The sequence below is a fragment of the Ovis aries genome, chromosome 10 (genome assembly GCF_016772045.2).
Source record: "Ovis aries strain OAR_USU_Benz2616 breed Rambouillet chromosome 10, ARS-UI_Ramb_v3.0, whole genome shotgun sequence".
Classification (NCBI taxonomy): Eukaryota; Metazoa; Chordata; class Mammalia; order Artiodactyla; family Bovidae; genus Ovis; species Ovis aries.
In genome coordinates this window covers 85,620,000-85,641,791 of record NC_056063.1, presented here as the reverse complement: position 1 = coordinate 85,641,791, position 21,792 = coordinate 85,620,000, and the positions used below count along the sequence as shown (strand labels likewise).

Below are 21,792 nucleotides of genomic sequence, written 5' to 3'. Positions count from 1 at the left end.
ACTGGACGTCTCCCCTCACATCTCTTCTAAGGAGGTAACACTAGTTCTCCATCCACTTTGTTAGCAATTTTTTTTTTTTTTAAGCTCACAGCACAGAAGCGCTTTGCCATTTCTGAGTTCAGCACATCTCTATGTGGCTTATATGCATCCAGGCTCACAACCAGTGATGCCAGCTTTGGAAATACCTGGCCTAACCTGGAACAGAATTATCTCCTTCACTCGCCTACTCCACCTCTCTGGAAGTAACCCAGAATAAAATAACCTAGCAACGGTTTCCAAGGACTCCTTTATCTTTGGCAACCCTCAGGCATCATCATGAAAAGGTTTCTCTGTCCTAGAAATTCTGACTCTGTGACCACAAGACTGGAACAGGATATGACTTTATTTGCACTTATAGAATAAGTCACATACGGAAATCACAAAGAAATATGAATCCTTAATCCCAGAGTCTTTTTTCCCTCCAGTATAAGGAAATATAATTAATTCCTACATATTGAGACATAATCCAATCACAAGCAAACAGACTGGCTGTTTCTGGAAAAAGCCAAATTAGTTTAATAACACAGACATAAGCTTAATATCATAAAAATGAATGGCTTTCTACATGAATATGGTGAAGTAGTCAAATGATCAGATGTTTAAAAAAAGATGTGGAATGAGAAACATAGAAATAACAACAGTATCCCATGACTGGATTCCAGAGACATCACCAAGCAATGCACGTGCTGGGGAAGTTCACTGAAGAAGATTTACCAGTCAGGTTTGAGTGAAAATTTGATTTCTTAAGTCTAACATCACAGCAAGGGGCTCTCCTGGTGGCTCAGTGGTAAAGAATCCGCCTGCAAAGCAGGAGATGCAGGTTGGATCCCTGGGTGGGGAAGGTCCCCTGGAGGAGGGCATGCAACCCACTCCAGTATTCTTGCCTGGAGAATCCCAGGGACAGAGGAGCCTGGCGGGCTGCAGTCCGTGAGGTCCCAAAGGGTCGGACACGACCGAGGGACTAACACACACACACATCACAGCAAGGTGGAAACGAGCATGTAAAGGACACCAACATTTACACAGGTTGGTGCGACGCGAGGCAGCTGCAGGCCTGGGGGAGATGAAAGCACAAACGCTGGAACCGCGTCCCGCCTGACCGGGAGCGTGCAGGGGTCAGCAACCGCGGGGAAGGCAGATCTGCCAGGCAGAGGGCTCTGATGCGAGGAGGAAGCAGACCCGAGGCCCTCGGGCCCGCCCTCTCTCCCGGTAGATTGTGTCAGCGCTCCCGGGTCAGCTCTCCTCGCCATCGCAAGTCTTCGATTCCGATAAGAGAAACTGACCGGGAGGTCAGCAAGCACACTCCGGGTCAGCAGGGCCTCCACCCTCCCGGCGATTGCACGGATTCCTGTCCGCGTCCTCGGAGGGTTTCTCTAACAGCTCTGCTGACCTACTGTTACGGGCAGCAGCTTCTCCAGAACCTACTACTGTGGACAGGAAGGTGCCCCGACTCAGGAATCCCTAAGGGAACAGCGGGGCCTTTCCCACGGGAAGCCCTCCGGGCCTCTTACCAGAACCTCAGAGAAGTTCACCCCCACTTAACTGGAAGGCTCACTGCCCTCCCCGGGGGAGCTCCCCGACCCTAGAGGCCTCTTTGGTGAGCGGACTCCGGGGAAGCACTCTTTCAACGTTCCCCTTGGGTGGACAAGAAGCTCGTGAACGTGGATACTGACTCAGGGAACTCCTAGGCCAGAAGAGTTCCCGCGGCCGTGCCCCCTTCTAGCGGGAACCTCGGTGCGCGCCACTTGGGCAAGCTGCGACGGCCCGCGTGCGCGCGGGGCCGGGGCGGGGCTGTCCTTCCGCCGGGCGCACCCCCGCCGCCCCGGGCGCCCCGCGGCCGACGCGAAACCAAACCAGCCTCCCCTCTGCCACCCCCGCCTGGCGGCGGCCACAGCCAGCGAGGGCTCCGGGAAGCCCCACGGCCGGCCTCGGATCCGACTGGTTACTCTCGGAGAAAAGCTCCCGAACTTCACTTCCGAGGCCCCGCGTGCTACGGAACTAAGGGGCAGAGCCGCTGCCTTTTTCCGCGGGGCGCCCTCTTCTCTGTCCGACTCCCGGCTCCCGGGGCGGGCCCGGCACGTGAGCCCGGCGCGGCGCCCATCCAAGCTGCCGCGGCCCCAGCGGCCGCCGGGCTCCCGCGAGGCGCGCTGGCGGGTGGGCGCCCGCGCCGTCGGGGCCCGAGCGGCCAGCCCCGCGGGGCCCCCTGCCCCGCGTCCCGCCGCGCCCCGGGGCGCGGTCGGCCGCCCCGGCCTTCGGCGGCCCCCGGCCAGCGGCCGCGGCCCCGTCCCGCCCAGCCCGGGTCCCGGCCCCGGCCCCGCGCGGGTCGCACTCACGTATCTGTGCACGAGCGTCCGCACCAGGCTGCAGCACTCCATGGCTCCGCCGGCCGCGCCCGCCCGATCAGCGCCCCCAGGTCCGGCTACGCGCGCCCATGGGCCCGGGCCCGAGTGCGGCAGCACGCCCCGCCCGGGTCACGGCCTGGGAGCGCCGGGCGGTGCGGGGGGCGGCCGCGGCCCCTCTGCGCTCATGCCCGGCCCGGCCCGCGGCGGCCGGCGCGGGGGTGGCGGCTCAGCACGGCGGCCGCCTGGCGGCCGGAGCCCGCGCGCCGGGGCTGGGGCGGCGGGGAGGCCGGCCGGTCGCGCCGGTGGCGCCGCCGCTCTGCTGCTCCGCGCGCCTCCTCTCCGCCGCCGCGCTCGCTCCGCGCTGCTCTGCCCTCCTCGCGGCCTCGGCCCGCCGCCCCTCTCAGCCCGGCCTCCGGCGGCCCGGTCCCGGCGCGCACGTCACGGGCGCGTGTGAGCATGCGCCCCGCTCCCGCGCCCCCGCCCCGCTCCCGCGCCCGCGCCCCGGCCCTGCCCCCTCCCGGCCCGGCCCCCGGAGCCGGCCCGCCCCCCGGAGCCGGCCCGCCGCGAGGACCCCGGGGCGCAGGGCGGGGACCCGCGGGCGGGGGCCGGCTCCTGTTGCTTCCGCCTCCCGGGCGGGGGTGCGCTCCCCGCAGCGGGGCCTGGGCGGTGGGGACTGTGCGCCCGGAGCTGAGTCCGGCCGGAAGAGTCAGTCTCCGCCCCCCAGGCCGGAGGGCGGGTGTGAGACCGCGGGAGTCGAGGAAGGGGCTTGGGGCGGGAATGAGGGATCGGGTCGGGCAGAAGACGAGCTAAGCCGGGCCTTCGTCTCCGCGGTGCTCGCTGTTCCCCTGCGTGGCCCCTCCTGCCTGGCAGGTGAGGCGGGGCCGGCCCGTGGGGCTCCCCAGACTGTCGCAGCTCCTCAGCGTTGGAGCGAAGGTGATCTCAGGTTCTGCCACCTGGATTCTTTCTGAAACCCCACAGGCTCCGTGACCCAGGGCCCCTGACCCCAGGATTTCAGCGTTGAGACAGTCACGGGCTCCTGCAGTCCCGCGGGGGTGAGGGGTTGGGATCTGCCTTGAACCTGTCTCACCAGCCTGGCCTGTCTTGCCTCCAGTCCATCTGGTCTACCTCCTGCCTTCGCCCGCGGCTGCGCCGGGTGGTCACCAGGAGGCCCAGCCCAGAGCTGGGGGCATCCAGGTGCCGCAGGCATGTACTCCCAGGCTCTCCTTGTAGCAGAGGAGAACCTTTCTGTGGCTCAGACACCTCGACTCAGACACCTCAATTTCAGTCCCAGGGAACGTTCCTGTTTTCCCAACGTTTTCTCTTCTCAGCCACAGCCAGCCAGCCGTGGATTAGTGAATACACTTCTGTTCTTGCTGCCATGGGCCACCACTTGTGAAACCAGAGTGGCCTAACTGCGCCTTTGGTGGCTGGTCAGGAGCGGGGTTCCCACCTCTGGAGGAAGGCAACTGAGTGTCCACCTGGCTGGTGTGGAAGAGAAGCTGCCGGACACAGGGGATTAGACAGAGGAGCCCACAAGGGCTGAACAACCTGGATTCTGAACTGCTTTTCTTCAGTAAAATTCGCCAGTTTCTGGTCAACTGGGTCACTGATTCTCCACTTTCCAACCAAACGCACCCTCTCCTGCTCTGTGTCCAGGAGGCCCACGGCCATCATCATCAGCGGATCTTCACCAGCCGGGCACCAGCTGTGGGCTGAGTCCAAGCAGCGAGGCCGGGGCCTTTTTCCCCTCCTTTGCCCACGGGGCCCACCCTGGCCTGGCAGTGTCCGTGTCCCCTGGTGACCACACTGCTCGTCCAGCTTCCTTTTCTGTTGGGTCCACTCACACCGGGCTCCAGGAACCATGCCTCCGACACCCAGGCAGCGGTGCCAGCAAGGCCACCCAGGCAGCGGTACCAGCAAGGCCCTGGGGAAGGCACCCCTGGCGGGTCCCGGAACTGTGACTGCACTGCCGCTGGCGGTCCTGTCGCCATCCTCTCCAGATCTCCTGCCTTCTGCCTCCTGCCAGAACCCTGGCTGCTGCAGCCAGATTTTGACTGGCTACCACCTTGCAGACGGTGACATCTGTGGGGGCGGGGGGAGTAGAAAAACAGGTATAGATCATACAAGGCGCCGGATAAAGGCTCGGTGTCTCTCAGGAATGCCCGTTCACTCAGTGGTCAGTGTCCACTTCATACGGGAGTAGACATCGTGGTAGCCGCCAGCTTGCCTTCTTTGTCGTTGCTGGCAGAAACCCACCATGGTCCAGGTAGCCACCACCCTCTGTATGGCTAGGGTAAGCTGCTCTGTGTAAGCCAATGTCCGTAACTCCGTGCCTCTTCCTTCAGTTGCCTTAAAACAAGTTTAAGCCAATGGATCCTGCTGCTGGGAAGTCTCCTCACAAAAAGGCGGCTCACAGAGAGGACATGCTCCTCGTTTCTTGCTGGAGCTGTGGGCCTGGATGTGGTGTCCGGCGCCTTGCAGCCTTGCCACATCCGTGATATGACAGGAACCCCGTCACAGCGGGGAGGGCAGCATGGGCCGACGGGAGGAGCATGGGTCCCTGGTGACAACACGGGCCCCCGTGCTAACATGGATTTCATGTTCTGAGAGATGGATAATCAATGTCCTTATTGAACTGGATTTTCTGTTGCAGGCTGCTGATAGAATGCTAAGTCTAAACCTACGAAACAGACCAGTTAAGACTATACTAAAGTAACAGTAAGTCCAGTTTATGCTGTGAATCGGTTATTTAATGGCAACCCACTCCAGTATTTTTGCCTGGAGAATTCCATGGACACAGGAGCCTAGCATACCACAGTCCATGGGGTCGCAGAGTCGGACACGACGGAGCAACTAACTCACAACAAGCCACACAAACAGGAGCCTGCACCACAGGGAGCTGTTATTCCTCAGGGCTGTGGCTTGGGGGAAGATTTCTCTCTTTCACCTGTTCCTGGTTGAGATCTTCCTGAGCCGACTTTCCTTTTTAGCTCCCCTGGGGGGAAGGAGGTTCAGATGGCCTCAGGAGCTCGCCTCGGGGGAAGGAGGTTCAGATGGTTTTCATTGTCTTAGCGGGGTGAGTGGAGAGCTGAGAGCAAATCGCCCTCTCTCTCTGTATTGGTGGTCAGCCTGAGCTTGCGGGCAGCTGGACCCCAAGACGTTTAGAATGGACACTGCCTGGCCCCTGAAAGTCTGGGCTTGGAAATCCTGGACCATCGCCTCTGCCTTGTTCTATCGGGAGAAGTTAAGCCCAAGGCCAGCCTGGATTCAAGGGGAGTGGGCAGAGCCTTGTACATAAAGACTGAGAACTTGTGAGGGTCATCTTTGGAAACGGCCTACCTCAGTCGTGAAAGGATGACGGAGTGTGCTGCCATTACCACGTGGGAGGTCGCAGCGGAAACGCCTGCCGGAAACTCGAGGACCTGCGCAGCCCTCCCTTCGCGGCCAAGGGGAAGGAGAGCGCCACTCTGATTGGGCCGGCTCTGCCCAGTCCTGGCCAATCAGGCGCTAGGGTGCTGACGTACCCTCCGATGATTGGCCTGGACCCAGACCGCCGGCTAACCGGTGTCCAGCGGGCTCGGCTCGGGGTCAGCACGGCCGTGCCCTGACCCACGCGCGGTGTGGCTTCCTCGCGGTGGCGGGTGGTGTGATGACCGAGGAGGCGGCAGAACCGCGAGGAAGGTGGATCCGCAGTGACCGCGCCCCTGCCCGCCTGTTCCCCACGCCTCCCTCCAGCATTCCCGGCGCCGGCCGAAGCCGGGGCTCGGATCCCGGGCGCCCACGAGAAGAAGACGTGGGAGCCAGGCGCGGGGGGCAAGAAAGTGGGCCTCCCCGTAGGGACGTCTGAAAGCAGTGATGGTACCGGGGCCTCGGGCGACAAACCTGAGGCCAGCGCCGATCGGTGCAAACACTGAACAGAGGGGCGAGCTCTCCACGTTGCGTTCTCGGGCGGCGCAGGAGCCGTCGTGCACGCGGGCCGTGGCGACCGGTGAGCAGCCTTGCCCACCAGGCGCTGGGTCCCTGTCCCCCTCGCCTGCGATTATTTCGGTGTCCTCCTCCCGCCGACCGGTCCTAGAATTCTGTGATGGAGAAACCCTTTCATATACCTCCCGCAGGCTCCCACGCACCCCCTCCCCAGTCCTTTGGCCTGGAATCTTCTACCCTACCCCTGTCTGTCCCACCAAGTCCTACTCACCCTTGCAGCCCACTGGGCTGTCTCCTCCTACACCTTCCTAGCAGCGACTGGGAGTCCCTCCCTTGACTTCTTACCAGCACCACTTAGTTAACTTACTAACTTGTTCAAAAGGGCATTTCTAAGCCCTAGTCAGGGCCTAACCTGGGGAGTTTTTATGTATTTATTTATGGCCATGCCACACCTCTTGTAAGAGCTTTGTTCGCTAACCCAGGATTGAGCCCCAGGCCCATGGCAGTGAGAGTTCCGGGTCCTAACCACTGGCCGCTGCTGCTGCTAAGTTGCTTGTCGTGTCCGACTCTGTGCGACCCCATAGACGGCAGCCCACCAGGCTCCCCCGTCCCTGGGATTCTCCAAGCAATAACACTGGAGTGGGTTGCCATTTCCTTCTCCAATGCATGAAAATGAAAAGTGAAAGTGAAGTCGCTCAGTCGTGTCCGACTCTTAGCGACCCCATGGACTGCAGCCCACCAGGCTCCTCCGTCCATGGGATTTTCCAGGCAAGAGCACTGGAGTGGGTTGCCATTGCCTTCTCCCCTAACCAGTGGACTGCCAGGGGATTCCCATGCAGGGAGTTTATAAACATATGTGCCCCTCAGGACCCCTCCTCCAGCCCAGGTAGCGTGGGATAAACCCATGGAGCACGGGAGCCAGGCAGGTGTTTCTCAGAAGCTCTCAGGTGCAGCAGGCATGAGGCCTGCTGGGCTAGATGTCTGTGCCTGCCGGTGCGGAAAGGTGCGTAGGACTCCACCCTGCACAGCACAGTCCCCTATAAAAGAAGATGCTCAATAAATGGTGAGAGAGCCAAGCACAGCTACACTGCAGATTCAGCCTCTGGGCATTCATACAGCACAATAAAGGGCAGGCTTTCCAGTCTGTCTGAGCACATGTGGAGGAAAACAGGCAGGCCAGTCACTCTGGACAGATGCTCCCAACCCTGAGAGGTGAGCTGGAGGTCACCCCACCCACAAGGCTTTGCTGGACCATTTCTCATGGGAGGTCCCCCAACATGGGCAAAGGGTGTCTAGTTTAGTGATTCGTTACACAGGCATCCAGAAGTGGAAAGTTAAATTTCATTATCACTCTTAACTCAAAATACCTGACTGCTGTGAGAACCAGTCTCAAAGAGCAGTACAGGTCTGTGCGCACAGCCCTGGCGTGAGGACTCCGTGAGAGCCCACCAGCTCCCGGGATTCCAGGTCCCACGCTGGTCTGATGGCCCATCCCGGGAGACCGGGCCGTTCTTCGTCCTTGAGGTAAAGTGCAAAGTGTTTGTTGCCCAAACCCAGAGGGGCCCCATCTCATGCCTTGAGGTGGCTACTCAGGCAAAGGGGTACTTGTCCCAGAATGAGCCTGGTCAGGATTAATTTAGCTTCTCAGCTACTCATTTTCCCTTAGTTAATTTTCAGCAAGAATACATGAAAAATGGCTAAGAATCCTTTTCTCTCATTTATTCTTTCCACCCTTCCCTCTCCAAAGAGATTGATGGCGTTAATCCGGTTTCCTTTCAGGGGAAAAAAGCTAAGTTCTGTGATGCTGAAAATTACCAATAAAGTCTATGAAAGCAATTTCTTGTTCTCATTTATTTCAACAGAAACTAAATTTTTCCTTCTCTCCAACAAGATGAACAGAATCACGAGGTATCTGAAGTAGGAGCTGGACGATAATTAGAAGTCAGCATTGACGTGGCCTATCACGTCTTCGCCACAGTACATCCTGTGGACATCGCAGGACGTCACTTCACTGCATCTTCTCTTTAGGGACGCGTCTCAGAAGACGAGGAAGCCGCTTCTCTCGTCGCCTCTCGCCCGTTTCGTGGGCAGGCTCCGTGTGGCTTGTCCCAGGCTTCACTGCAGTGTCGCCGTCCCTTGCTTTCTGGATCCCAGTTCCTGATTTATTTCTTTTATTTGGATGGTGTATATTCTCCAGTAGCTTCCTGAGGAAGGGTGCATGGAAAGCAAATGTCACAAGTGTTTTCTCTGCCGTCACAGATAACTTGGTATATCGTTACAGGTAGAGATTAGTCTTCAAGGTGTCATGGGGAAAGGAGGGGGTGACGTGATCTCGAATCTTTCGAATGGCAACGTTATATCCAAACAACTCCATAGTCAAACTGAGGCCCATGAACCACGTTCACAACAAAGTAGGTGCCGTGGCATTTTCAGAACCCCCAAATACAGGAGGGTGTGTGCAGAGGTGCTGCTTAGAGAAGTTCTCACGGTCCCCCAGAGGTGTTGGAATTGTGCAAATTTGTTGCTAAATAAACAACTAAAAAAATTGAGCAAACAGCATGTGAAAATTTCTTGAAATGAGTTCTTACTCGGGGAAGCTCCTCCGAACTTTTCGTTTAGTTTTGTTTTTTGGTCCCGCCGTGCAGCTGACAGCATCTCAGTTCCCTGACGGGACTGACTGCGGCTCTCGGCAGTGAAGGCAGAGTCGAACCACTGGACCACCAGGGAATTCCTGTTTCCTTTCCTCTTTTCTTCTTCTTCTTTTTTAATTCTAATTTAAAAAACTCACTGGAGATAGCAAGCATATTTAATTTAAACCAGTAAGTTTTCTAAAAATTGTTTCTTATTTTTAAATCTTAGCTGTATATGGAAGGAGGCTTACCAATTTTGGATTAAAATAATCATTTTTTAAAGTCAGACTTTTACTATGGAGGCTTTTTTTTTTAAATTGCAATCTAACCCTTGTACAGTATAACACAAGCTACAAGCACAATGTTATACAGGCTGTGGTGATTCGCAGTTCTTAAAGGTTTTGCTCCATTTATAGAGACTATACAATGCTGGCTATATTCCTCATGTTGCGCGAGATCCTTGCACCTTTGTTTGTGCCGTATAGTTTGCTCCTCTTGCCCCTCCCCCTCCTTCTCCCCACTGGTGGCCCCTAGTTCTTCCTATCTGTGAGTCTGTTGTGTTTTTTGTTGTTGTAACAGTCACGATTTTGTTGTATTTTTTAGATTCCAGAAACGACCCATTTCTGGGCCAGCAGAGCAGGAGGTGGAAAGATGTCAGAGCTTCTCTGCTGGGTGACAGCTCACAGAAAGGGGAGAGCCCCGGGCTCTGAGAGGTGCTGGGGCGGTCGGTGGTGTTTTTTCTGCCTACTTGCGGAAGATTAAGAAAGTGAGCCCGTGTGCAGAGCTCTTCAGCCAGAACTCAAGTGCCCTGAGCACACCCTGCTGCAGTCTGGGAACCAGACGTGACTTCAGGCTTCGGAGATAAAAATAACTTCTCTTTGCCCCCCACCTGGTAAAATTAGAAACTTAATTAAAACGTCATCAAGTGCAGCCACAAATTCCATGCGCCCAGTTTGAAATGTTATTAATAATAATACTAGCGCTTGCATTAATTTCCATCTTCAAAGCCTTTCGTAAACACCAGTCTTTTCCAGCTCTTGGGAGAGCATTTGCTGAGCAGGAGGGGTAACCTGGTAGCAAATGAGCCTGCAGGGGCGCTGGTTCTGGCAAGAATGTTGCATTATCTATCTGGCGGCTGGCATGTGAGTTTTGACTTTCCCGAAGAGGGCCTGACAAGAGGCTTCCGGTCTGCTCTGCAGCCTGTGGGGGTGCTGAGCGCTCCTCCTGCTCACCTGTCTGGGCTCTGAGTTTCCATTGTTGGAAATCCCACACAGAGGAAGAACAGAAAAAGAAAGATTCAACTCCTTGTTGTTCGCATCCTTGAGGATTTGGAAACAGTGAGGGCAGACGAGAGGCAGATGGAGCTCTCTGCCTGGACCCGAAAAGACGCTCGGGACCCTCAGAGCTGCTGCCTTCCTGCTCCCGCTTTCTCTCTCTAACGCCCCCCACCATGCTCGCCTGTCCCTGGGCCCCCTAGCAAGCTGGGGGGGTGGACCTCGTTCAGTGTCATCAGGCAGGTGCTTGGGGCTGGTGCTCTTCCTGAAATCCGCTGTGTGAGAATCCGTCGCCAGTTCTGAGACGGATATGCAGAGCGCCTGGCTCTCACGTCCAGTGGAGCGCTGAATGGCTGCTTAGGGCTTATGTTAAGCCCTATTGTTTGTGGCAATACAATTACGGAATAATTTTATTTTGTGAATTTTACTATAAGGAATTTGATCCTGTTACCCAATCATTATATGAACAATTAAATATTAGCACGGGAGCAATAAATTAGGACTCTGGAATAAACAGACACACACTACCATGTCTAAACCAGATAAAGAACACAGACCTGTGTCTGTGCGTGTATAAGGTATGTGCAGCTGAACCGCTTTGCTAAACACTGAGACTCACACAAGATTGTAAATAAGCTTTGCTTCAGTAAATCATTTTCAATTTAAATAAACCAAGTTAATAGTGGTTAGATCTGACTGCATTTTATCGCTGAAGCCTCAGCTCGTCCTTGTGGTTTTCATGGCCTCTCAGTCTGGTCCAGCAGGATGCCTTCCTTTCGCCCACGTGGCTGTCCACCCCTGGACCACTCATCTTCCTCCCGTGTGCTGGGCAAACCTCAGTGGCTTCTGAGACCAGGGCTGGGGAGCCCCCTCCACTAGGCACTGGCTCCTTCCTCCAGGAAAGAATTGCAGGACTGTTACTCCACCACGACTACATTTAGGGGCAGCATTTGCCGTCTAGTCAGAGCTATGGTTTTTCCAGGAGTCTTGTATGGATGTGAGAGTTGGACCATAAAGAAAGCTGAGCACCGAAGAATTGATGCTTTTGAACTGTGGTGTTGGAGAAGACTCTTCAGAGTCCCTTGGACTGCAAGGAGATCCAACCAGTCCATCCTAAAGGAAATCAGTCCTGAATACTCATCGGAAGGACTGAGGCTGAAGCTGAAGCTCCAGTCCTTTGGCCACCTGATGTGAAGATCTGACTCACTGGAAAAGACCCTGATGCTGGGAAAGACTGAGGGTGGGAGGAGAAGGGGACGACAGAGGATGAGATGGTTGGATGGTATCACCAAACGATAGATATGCGTTTGAGCAAGTTCTGAGAGATGGTGAAGGACGGGGAGGCCTGGCGTGCTGCAGTCCATGGGGTCGCAAAGAGTCAGACATGACTGAGTTACTGAACAACAGCAAGAGTTGGGGAGAAATTCAAAATATTTGGCAAGCAGGACGGGGTCAGTAGGGGCACCAGCCGTAAAGACTAGCAGAGTGGGCCAGGCTGTGCTGACCACAGGCCCCAAAAGCGGAGCTTGTAGCCAGAACAGAACAAGAAAACTAGAGAGCTGTAAGTGATTGAACGCGACCTCAGAAAATGCATGGACGCGATGGTGAACAGGAGCTTTGAAATAGAGGCGCTTGGCTGACATGGCCAAAGAGTGGGGTGGGCTGGAGTGGGGCAGAAAGGCAGGTCCACCTCGTCTGACTGCAGCGTAGACTACACGAGTGGGCTGCAATTCTGTCGTCTTTCCCTGCCATACGACTTGGTGGGAACGCGAACACGAATGCATTATTAACAAACCGTCAGACCCCAGAAAGCACAGATGGCTGGGCATGTTAAGAACTACATGCGTTAATCGTGAAGGTTCTGTAATCTCCTGGTGCCCGCTCACATCATGACAGTACAAGTTTTCATTTTTTCTGGCAAACTTGCTGGTGTCCTGTAAACAAAGTGACAACTTCAGTGAGGGTTGGAGACAGAACTCTTAAATTCAAACCAACTGAACAAAATGAATACCGCAAACAATGTTTTTATTTTAAGGGTCTGTTAAATGTCTCGATCAACTTCTTTTTGGGCCTCCTGGTGGCTCTGCTGGTGAAGAACCCACCTGCAGTGCAGGAGGCCTGGGTCTATCCCTGGGTCGGGAAGATCCCCTGGAGAAGGGAAAGGCTACCACTCCAGTGTTCTGGCCTGGAGAGTTCCACGGACCGTGTAGTCCATGGGGTCGCAAAGAGTCCGACACGACTGAGCGGCTTTCACTTCTTTTTGTGAGAGACTGGTTAGAGGCATAAATCAATACAAAACTCAAACAGTGATGAGAGAGAATAATGATGATTCTGGCTGAACGGAATTCTACTTTACTAACATAATCAAAAGACGCTTGAAGGGTGTACTGAATAAAGCAGATGCATCATAAGCAAAGCAGTAGATTAAATGTCTAGATCTGATGTACTTTATAAGGACACCGAGACGCTATGGAAGAGTGTAAAGTCTCCACTTTTTCCCATAGTGACCTGAGGTAGTGGCTGACCACGCATGCCTGCCCAGTCGTGTCTGGCTCTTTGCAAGCCTGAGTCCTGTAGCCCACCAGGCTCCTCTGTCCATGGGATTCTCCAGGCAAGAATAGGCACCCACATGTACCTGGGTGTCCTGGGCCTGCAGGCTGCTTCAGGTGGAGACAGATACAGACCTGTGCTTAGCGAGTTTGTGGCCAAGTCAGCAATCCCCTGGTGAAATAGAATTCACGCTTTAAGGCAGGACAAGAAAAGTTACGCCTGCGATCGTCTCTGTGCCCATGTTGTGCGGTGGGCGCCAGCCTCGGGCACCACCCAGAGCTCCTCAGCGGCGGGCGCGCCTGCTCCGCAGGACCAGCTTCTGTCTTTCTCCTGACACTTGGGGTGCAGGTTCGTAAAGGGGCAGCGTTCCTCGCAGCCTTTAGGCGGTGATGGCGACTCACTGCTCCTTTTTGCGTGCTTACCTGGACTGTGTGCCTGTAGTGAGCTTCATGTAAAATATCAATGCCATTTCGACGCATGGTCCTTTGTCTCTCTACTGTGTATGATGGTGCCTTTGACTTCTAACCTCTACTACGATGTTGGGTACTCGTGATAGAAATGGGCACGCGTTCCCGTCTGGGGCTTCCCTGGTGGCTCAGCGGGTAAAGTGTCTTCCTGCCATGCGGGAGACCTGGGTTCGATCCCCAGGTTAGGAAGATCCCCTGGCAAAGGGAATGGCAACCCACTCCAGTGTGCTGGCCTGGAGAATCCCATGGACGGAGGACCTGATGGGCTACAGTCTGTGGGGTCACAAAGGGTCAGACACGACTGAGCGACTTCACTTCTCGTCTGTGAACTCAGAGGGGAAGCAGTCCTTGGAGCTTCTGCTTCCGGGTTTATAATTCTTAGTTTTGTACAGATATAATTTCCTTTGTTCCTCTTAACCGGTCATTCACTGAACTTTAACCAACACGCCTGATCTTCAAGACAAATGCACGGCGAGACCCTGGGTTAAAGGTCCTGAGGGATAGGGTGAGGATCATTGTCTTATTGTCAACCCAGCCTGGAAGGGGGGCCCCGAGGACTGAGCTGTGAGAGCTGGGGTCCTGAAGGGTTAATTCTGCTCATCATAAGCTCATTAGGGGAAAGGAGAGGGCAGGCGTTTGGGAGTCACTCTTGAGGTAGACGGAGAAGGCAATGGCACCCCACTCCAGTGCTCTTGCCTGGAGAATCCCAGGGACGGGGCAGCCTGGTGGGCCGCCGTCTATGGCGTCGCACAGAGTCGGACACAACTGAAGTGACTTAGCAGCAGCAGCAGCATGAGGCAGAATGACCTGGAGAAAAGCAGAAATAACCTAAGTGCTGAGTCACTTCAGTCAAGTCTGACTCTTTGCGACCTCACGGACCAGGGTCCTCTGTTCATGGGATTCTCCAGGCAACAATACTGAGCTGGGTTGCCATGCCCTACTCCAAGGGATTTTCCTGACCCAGGGATCAAACTTGCAGCTCCTGAATTACAGGCGAGTTCTTTACCGACGAGCCACCGGGGAAGGCCAGAAATAAGATGGATCCTTACAAAGGCTGTGAGTAGTTAATACCGAGTTTTCTCTAAACAAGATCAGTAAATAGGCCCACAAGACATCCTCAAATAGACGTGGGGCAGATAAACAGCAGTGGGTTTTGACTGGTGTAAGGTCACCCACTAGCCTTGCTGCTGCTGTTGCTAAGTCGCTTCAGTTGGAGACCCTAATAATTAGACTCTCGCTTAGGACAGCTCAGAAAGCACGAGAGAATGGGGTTCCTTCCAAACGTCCTCTTTCCCCTTTAGACATCTAGGTATCTGAAATTTCTAGGAATATTTATCACTGCTTGAAAAAAAAAAAAAAACACCTCTTCCAATATTACAACAATTAATGTTTTTTAAAATCTTTATTATGCAAAATTTTGTAATATACATAAAATTAAAGGAAAATGTATCCATCCGTCAATTTCAATAACTATCGACTCACAGTCAATCTTTTTCCTTTTGTGCCTGCACTCAGCCCATCCCCATATAGATTCAAACACAGAGATAATTTTGCTTCTTCCTCGAATAAGCATAATGTTTATCCTTTAATTTCTTTTTTCTCCCTCCACACCCCCAGCCCCAATCGCCTTGTGAAACTGAATACCCTTGTCTTGTTCTTGGTCTCAGAAGGAAAGTTCTCAAACTCTTACAACTGAGGATGACGTTAACTCTGAGGTTTTCGTTGGTGGCCTTTATCAGATTGAAGAAGTTCCCTTCCATTCCCAATTTGGTGAGTTTTTGTTTGTTTTTTTTTTTAAATTGTGAAAGAGTGTTGCTTTTTCTGTGTCAGCTGAGATGAAATGAAGTGAAGTGAAAGTCGCTCAGTCGTGTCCCACTCTCTGCGACCCCGTGGACCATATAGTCTATGGAACTCTCCAGGCCAGAATGCTGGAGTGGGTGGCCTTTCCCTTCTCCAGGGGATCTTTACAACCCAGGGACAGAACCCAGGTCTCCCGCACGGCAGGCGGATTCTTTGCCAGCAGAGCTCCCAGGGAAGCCCCAGCTGAGATGACATTTGGCTTTTCTTTTTTTCTACCAAAGCGACCTGTGACGTGATGGATCTTTGCACGAGGAACAACACTTGTGTCCTTGAGAGAAATATCGCTTGGTCACGGTGTTCAGTATTCTTACATGCTGCTAGGCTTGCTTTGCTGGTTTCGAGGAGGATTTTTGTGTTTATGTTCACGGAGGATGTTGGTCCGTAGTTTCTTTTTTCCTGTGATCAGTCTTACTGGTTTTGGTTTCAGGTTAACACTGGCCTCGTGGAGTGAGTTAGGAAGAGTCTCTTCTCTTCCTTAGGAGGAATCCGTGAAGGACTGGGACTGATCCTTCCTTCAAGTTTGGTAGAATTCACAGTGAATCCTTCTGAGTTGGAACTTTGCTTTGCGGAAAAGATTTAATTACTAATTAAATCTCTTTGCATAACGTATGTTCAGACTTTCTATAACTTCATGAATTATTTCCAGTGGTTTCTGGTTTTCTAGGAATTTGTCCATTTCAGCTAAGTCATCCAATTTTTTGTTAGAAAAGTGCATTTTTCATTCACTTCTACTGTTTTTTCCACAAAAGTGCACACAGTGGAAAGCTGCCTCCTGCTTCCTGAGGCGCCGGGCTGGCTCTCCTCTCCCGGGACCCCCCCAACCCCCGGCTCTGCCTCAGTGCCCCCTGCTGCCGCCCCGGGGGGCCTTCAGCTCTGCTCTGGGCGGTCCGTGCTCCTTCAGACGTGGCTGTGTCACAGGGCACCGCCTGGACTCTGGCGGCTGCAGACAGCCCCAGGGGGCCATGCCCTTTGGTGGGGCTCACGGGCACTGCAGGCCTGTTGCCAAGGCTGCCTGCCTTCCCCTGGGTCTCAACCTCAGACAGCGACGCCCTCTGGGCTTCCTCGCTCGCGCTGGTTCATCCTCACCTGCTCACGTTCAGGGCTGCGGGACGCCCTTGTCGCTTGGTTTTGCTGTGGACGTCACTGTGGGTTGGGGAGGCCCTCAGCTTCCTTCCTGTAAAATGGCGTGAACACACCCAAAAAAGGCTGTGCAATGCGCCCCAGCAACTGCATTCCACAAGCTCCCCCCTTAATGGGGAATCCTAGCGCTGAACTGCGGTGTGCCAAGTTGCCTGTTTCATTTATTTATTTTTAAAAATGAAACAAAGATGAATGTTTTTAATGATAAAAGGTACAATTCACAAAGGAGATAGACATCCTAAACCATTCAATACCCAGCAACAAAGAAGCAAAGGTACATAGAACAAAGATCAGGGGAAACAGGGAAAAGAAAGAATACATGATCGTAGTGAGACGCATGAACACTTCTCCGAGAATATTTACCAAGTGCCTGCTTCATTCATGCGTAAAACTATTCAGAAGGTATCTTTGAGTACCCCCAAAACCTGTATAGGTACAAATGAAGTTTAAAATTTAAAAAGAGTGATAAAATCATGAAACTCAAAGCGCTAGGCAGCAGGTATTTTCCTGGCTCACGGGCCATTTTTGTGTCATCTGAGAGAACAGTAGCTGTGTTTCTGCTTAGGTTCAGAATCCGTAAAGGAGAGCTTGAATTTTAAAATTGGAACCATAAATATTTAACTCTGACAAATTGTCCACTCATTTTTTTAATCATCAAAGTAAATCAATTAAATTTGTATTGCATGAGCTAGGGATGACCTTTCTCCAGTAAGTTTTGTTTATATTGACTACCTGACTGGTTATGATAAATTGTTCCCCTCGTTTCCTAAGGAACTGAAATCACAGTTTAATCTTCATTATGATGGTATTGATCAAGGCTGAAATTGAGCATCAAATTCAAAAGGGCTTATGTACACTTTGGTGCTGTTGAGAAGGTGTTCCCGTGGGTTGAAAAAATCCTAAAAATGTAGCCAAACCCACAGCCTATAGGTCAAACAATATTAGCTAAATTCATACACAAAACAACCTTTTTCTGTTTGTTTTTGAAACAGCTTATACTTTATTCTATTCTGGTTTTAACACCAAAGCCGTTTTGTGCTGGGGCATAGCCGATCAAGGCTGCTGCGGTAGCTTCGCGTGAGCAGTGAGGGGCCTCAGTCATGCTTAGGCATGTGTCCCTTCTCCCATACACATGAACCCCTCCCATCCCAGCCAGCACGTAGCACTGGGCAGAGTTCCCTGTGCTATCCAATAAGTTGGTTATCCATTTTAGGTACAGCAGGGTGTACACGACCTTCCCAAAGTCCCTAACTATCCCTTCCCCCTTGAGTGGAATAATGGAAGAAAAGTAAGCAGTCTTCCTGGGTCAATGTTCCTGAAGTAGTGAGGACATCTTCACGGTTTGATGTGATAATATCCGACCCTGCTCTGAGCAGGCAAGTTAAGCTCTGTGGAGTACACACGCTTTTAAAAAGAACCTCAGAAATGCACAAACAGAGACCACAGGAGGCGGTTATTCAGCTCCTGCCCTTTGCGGGAGCCTGGCCCACTCCACCCCCCGGGGTCTCCTGTGGAGACCTGCAGACAGGCTGGCCCCTCGCGGATGGTGGGCCGCGTGCTTCCCTGACAGTCACGATGCGGGGCATGGGCTGAACACTCCCCAGCCCACGGGCAGCCGCAGCGAGCGGCCGCTGGGTATGGATGACAGCGCTGCCGTCCCACCTTGGCTCACGCTGGCCTGGGTGGGCAGCAGCTCAGCACCCTGAGGATTTCCTCTCCGTAACCCGTTTCCAGGCCAATGGCAGCCTCAAAGTTCAGGGCGGCGTTACAGACCCTGATAGCCGTTACCACTCGAGGTCTTTTCAAGTTTAAGTCTGGAATTACTGTGGTTGTTCGGTCGCTCAGTCGTATCCAGCTCTGTGACCCCATGAACTGCAGCGCTCCAGGCCTCCCTGTCCATCACCAGCTCCTGGAGCTCGCCCACACTCATGCCCACGAGTTGGTGATGCCCTCCAGCCATCTTACCCTCTGTCGTCCCCTTCTCCTCCTGCCCCTTGCCTCTTGAGTTACCTGGAACCAACTATGAGAAAACCAACAGGATTTGCTCTTTTAAAAAGAGAGGGCTCATATCAGCTCATCTGCCGGCTTCCCCTGCACCGAAGCGGTGGTCCCTCCCAGGCTCTCCCAGGCGTGCCCTGGGCTCTGCCGGCCAGTCTTGGTGGTCGTCGTGGCTGACGTCCTGGAGGCACCTCCAGTGTCCCTGTGCACACCCCCATTACCCGGGAGCCCAGGTTGCTCGGGTGCGGCTTTGACAGGTGGACTACACGCTTGCTGTTTGAATGCTCAAGGCCGCCTGCGCCGCTGCTTTGCCGAGCTCTCTACTTTCTGAAATGTGTCATTTTTCGCCTTCCAAACCTCTTACTACGTGAGAGCAAGTGAGGCTCTGGTTACTCTACGTGAGCGCTTTGTGTTTCATCCTGGGGTCACCCCTGAGAATGTCCATGCTCAGATCTGCATTATTTTATCATAACCCTCTCGGTTTCTCCTGTATGCGTCTTGAATAGGAATCTGGGTGCCCAGAGACTCTTCCAGACGGTGAGGTGTGAGGTGTTCGCGCTGTGTGTGAATCCGCCGCATCTCAGGATGACGCGGGTGCTGGTCTGTGGGTCCACCGTCAGCTCGGTGTCCTGCCTGGAGGGTGGCCTCTGGGGGGGCTGCTGCAGGCTGGGGCGGGGGGCAAAAGCAGAGAGACAGATTTCAGCCCAGCTCTCCACCATTTTCTCCTATCCCTCTCACATGCACGCAGTCACTTTTAGACAAAACATTAGGTGAGTAGAATATTGTGTTCTCTCCTACATCCAAGCGTAAAGTCTGTTATCTCCCCCTGGGGAGTCTTGTCCCACGCGGGGTCTCCGTATTTCTGCCCTGTGCTAGGGGGACTCTACACGCACACACAGAGTATGTGTTATATTATGAGGGTTCCCCTAGGCACCCCCACCCTTCTTGGCTGTAGGTATCAACTTTCCACTTTATTTCCTGTAACTGACTCTAAGCACCTTCCATCAAGCTACCTGAAGAAAAACCACTAATTGAGGGGGAAAGAAAGCCTGAAAGCTGATCCCTTTTACTCTGTTCTCTCAAAAGCCAGCGTTAAAAAAGACAAACCTAAACACAGCGGCATTTGCAGGTGTGACTCTGAAGCCGCTCGTCAGGGCCCTGAATTATTTAAGACGTGGAATTAAAGCTTCAGCCAGGAGCCCGGAGTCCTGATCCATCCACAGGGGCGCTTTGCCAGTGCTTGACCCCCACTAGGGCCTCTTTCAAGGAGCCCTTGAGCTCAAAGAGCCCCGAGACAGCCCGGGCAGCTGAGAGCCCTCCACGGCGGGCTCCTGCTGGGACGCCTGGGGACACATGCTCCCCGCCCCGTCTCGGCCACCGAGGGCCGGGCCCGGTGGGAGGACCGCCTGGAGGAGCAGCAGGAGTCAGTCCAGGCTCCGGGGGGCTTGAGGGTCACAGGGTGGGATCCCCGGGGTCCCTCGGCTGGAAAGGGGTCCATCTCACGGAGCCCCTCGGGGCAGGGCCTGTGGAGATGGTGCCCCAGAGCCCCGCATCAGCAGCAGCCCCACCGCCACGCTCGAGGCCCGCCCCTCCATCTGCCGTGAGCAGCAACACGGAGCCTCCCTCCCTGCCCCTCCCCCAGGATGAGGGCCTGGGGCCTCAGTCTCTCCCCACCAGGATGAGGGCCTGGGGCCTCAGTTCCCCAGCACCCCCAACCCTGAGGATGAGGGCCTGGGGCCTCAGTCTCTCCCCACCAGGACAAGGGCCTGGGGCCTCAGTCTCTCCCCCAGCAGGATGAGGGCCCGGGGCCTCAGTCTCTCCCCCAGCAGGATGAGGGCCCGGAGCCTCAGTCTCCCGGCCCCAGGATGAGGGCCTGGGGCCTCAGTTCCCCAGCACCCCCAACCCTGAGGATGAGGGTCTGGGGCCTCAGTCTCCCCGCCCCAGGATGAGGGCCTGGGGCCTCAGTCTCTCCCCCAGCAGGATGAGGTAGCCTGGAGCCTCAGTCTCCCGGCCCCCGGATGAGGGCCTGGGGCCTCAGTTCCCTAGCACCCCCAACCCTGAGGATGAGGGCCTGAGGCCTCAGTCTCTTCCCCCCAGGATGAGGGCCTGGGGCCTCAGTCTCTCCTCCCCAGGATGAGGGCCTGGGGCCCCAGTCTCTCCCCACCAGGATGAAGGCCCGGAGCCTCAGTCTCCCGGCCCCAGGATGAGGGCCTGGGGCCTCAGTCTCTCCCCACCAGGATGAGGGCCCGGAGCCTCAGTCTCCCGGCCCCAGGATGAGGGCCTGGGGCCTCAGTTCCCTAGCACCCCCAACCCTGAGGATGACGGTCTGGGGCCTCAGTCTCTCCCCACCAGGATGAGGGCCTGGGGCCTCAGTCTCTCCCCCAGGATGAGGGCCTGGGGCCTCAGTCTCTCCCCACCAGGATGAAGGCCCGGAGCCTCAGTCTCCCGGCCCCAGGATGAGGGCCTGGGGCCTCAGTCTCTCCTCCCCAGGATGAGGGCCTGGGGCCTCAGTCTCTCCCCACCAGGATGAAGGCCCAGAGCCTCAGTCTCCCGGCCCCAGGATGAGGGCCTGGAGCCTCAGTCTCAGACAAGACTTTGGAGGAGAACGTGCTCAGGCTGCGTCCCCAGGCCGCCGCCTCTGTGATGCGGAGGCTGTGGAACCCCAGCGCCCAGTGGTTCTGCCGCGGTTACAGGAAACAGGCCAGGACAGGAGATGCTCTGCCCGCAACCTCGCAGATGAGCCAGGAGGCCTCAGGCCCGCGCCCGCCCCGACGTCGGCAGTGCGGATGCTTTTGCTGACCTTGACCTAAGCCGGCAGAGGGAAGAGAGTGTCCTCTGGTGGGGGCGGGGGTGTCCACGGCTCCAGGGAGCGGCCCCCTCTGCCTGTCCAGAGCCCGGGGAGGGTCCCGGCTCACCGCGTGCCCCCGGCCACAGCCGACCAGCAGCCCACCCCCAGGCCCCAGCTGTGGTCCCTCCTCGCGCTGAGCTGAGGTCTGAGTCTCTGCATCATTTCAGCTCCAACAAATAAAAGCGGACCACTGTTCTCTAATGAATCAACAGACACAGGATTCACAGAGGACGCGCTCTGTAGGGAAACAAAGATGTCATTCCTGCTCATGGCCCCCACCCCCGCGCCAGCGCAGACACTGACTCTTGGTCCTTCAGAGGGCAATTTGCTACTACATGCTATTACTACCGTAGAAAAACCTGCGTTCAGGAAAGGCACGAAATAAGTCTATGCCTTTTTTCCCAGGAGTCGAAACAGTGCGGGACGCTTCCCCATATCTCCAGGGTCAAACCTTGAGAGCAGTGAGGTCGGCCTTGTGCTTGCACTGAGTTCTGATGGTTCAGTTCCTTGTCTGAATGATCTCAGACACCCTGTGGGGCAGACTGATTTGCCTCTCTCTCGGTGCTGGGAGAATCAAGGCTCGGGGGGTCAGGGGGCCCCAGGACCCACCCAGCCAGGTGGGAGCCTGGTCGAGATTCGCTGGGTCCCCCCGTCCCCACCACGTGGGCCACAGGGCAGTTCCAGGCAGGCACTGGAGAAGCGGCCTGGAAGGGTCTTCTC

At 55.1% G+C, this 21,792-nt stretch overlaps 1 protein-coding gene and 2 long non-coding RNA genes across 8 annotated transcripts in view; 1 reads left to right on the top strand and 2 right to left on the bottom strand.

The window, feature by feature from the left end:
* The window catches only part of ATP11A (ATPase phospholipid transporting 11A), a 95,219-nt gene extending 92,401 nt beyond the window's left edge, over window positions 1-2,818 (bottom strand). For all 5 annotated transcript variants that reach the window (XM_042255078.2, XM_027973800.3, XM_042255079.2 and 2 more), the window contains exon 1: window positions 2,373-2,818. In XM_042255078.2, coding sequence (XP_042111012.1) covers window positions 2,373-2,414 — 42 coding nt within the window. In that variant the 5' untranslated portion in view covers window positions 2,415-2,818. The remainder of the gene's footprint in view (window positions 1-2,372) is intronic.
* Window positions 2,819-12,969: 10,151 nt separating this feature from the next.
* Window positions 12,970-21,219, bottom strand: LOC132657276 (uncharacterized). Its single transcript, XR_009595166.1, has 2 exons — window positions 21,025-21,219; window positions 12,970-18,890 (listed from the first exon to the last, which is right to left on the bottom strand). It is a non-coding gene; the product is annotated as an uncharacterized LOC132657276 (long non-coding RNA).
* Window positions 13,910-21,792, top strand: part of LOC121820476 (uncharacterized) — a 29,208-nt gene continuing 21,325 nt past the window's right edge. Inside the window, exons 1-2 of one of the 2 annotated variants that reach the window (XR_009595165.1) lie at window positions 13,910-14,282; window positions 14,894-14,996. This is a non-coding gene — a long non-coding RNA (uncharacterized LOC121820476). The remainder of the gene's footprint in view (window positions 14,283-14,893; window positions 14,997-21,792) is intronic. The other variant, XR_006061039.2, reaches the window with a different exon arrangement.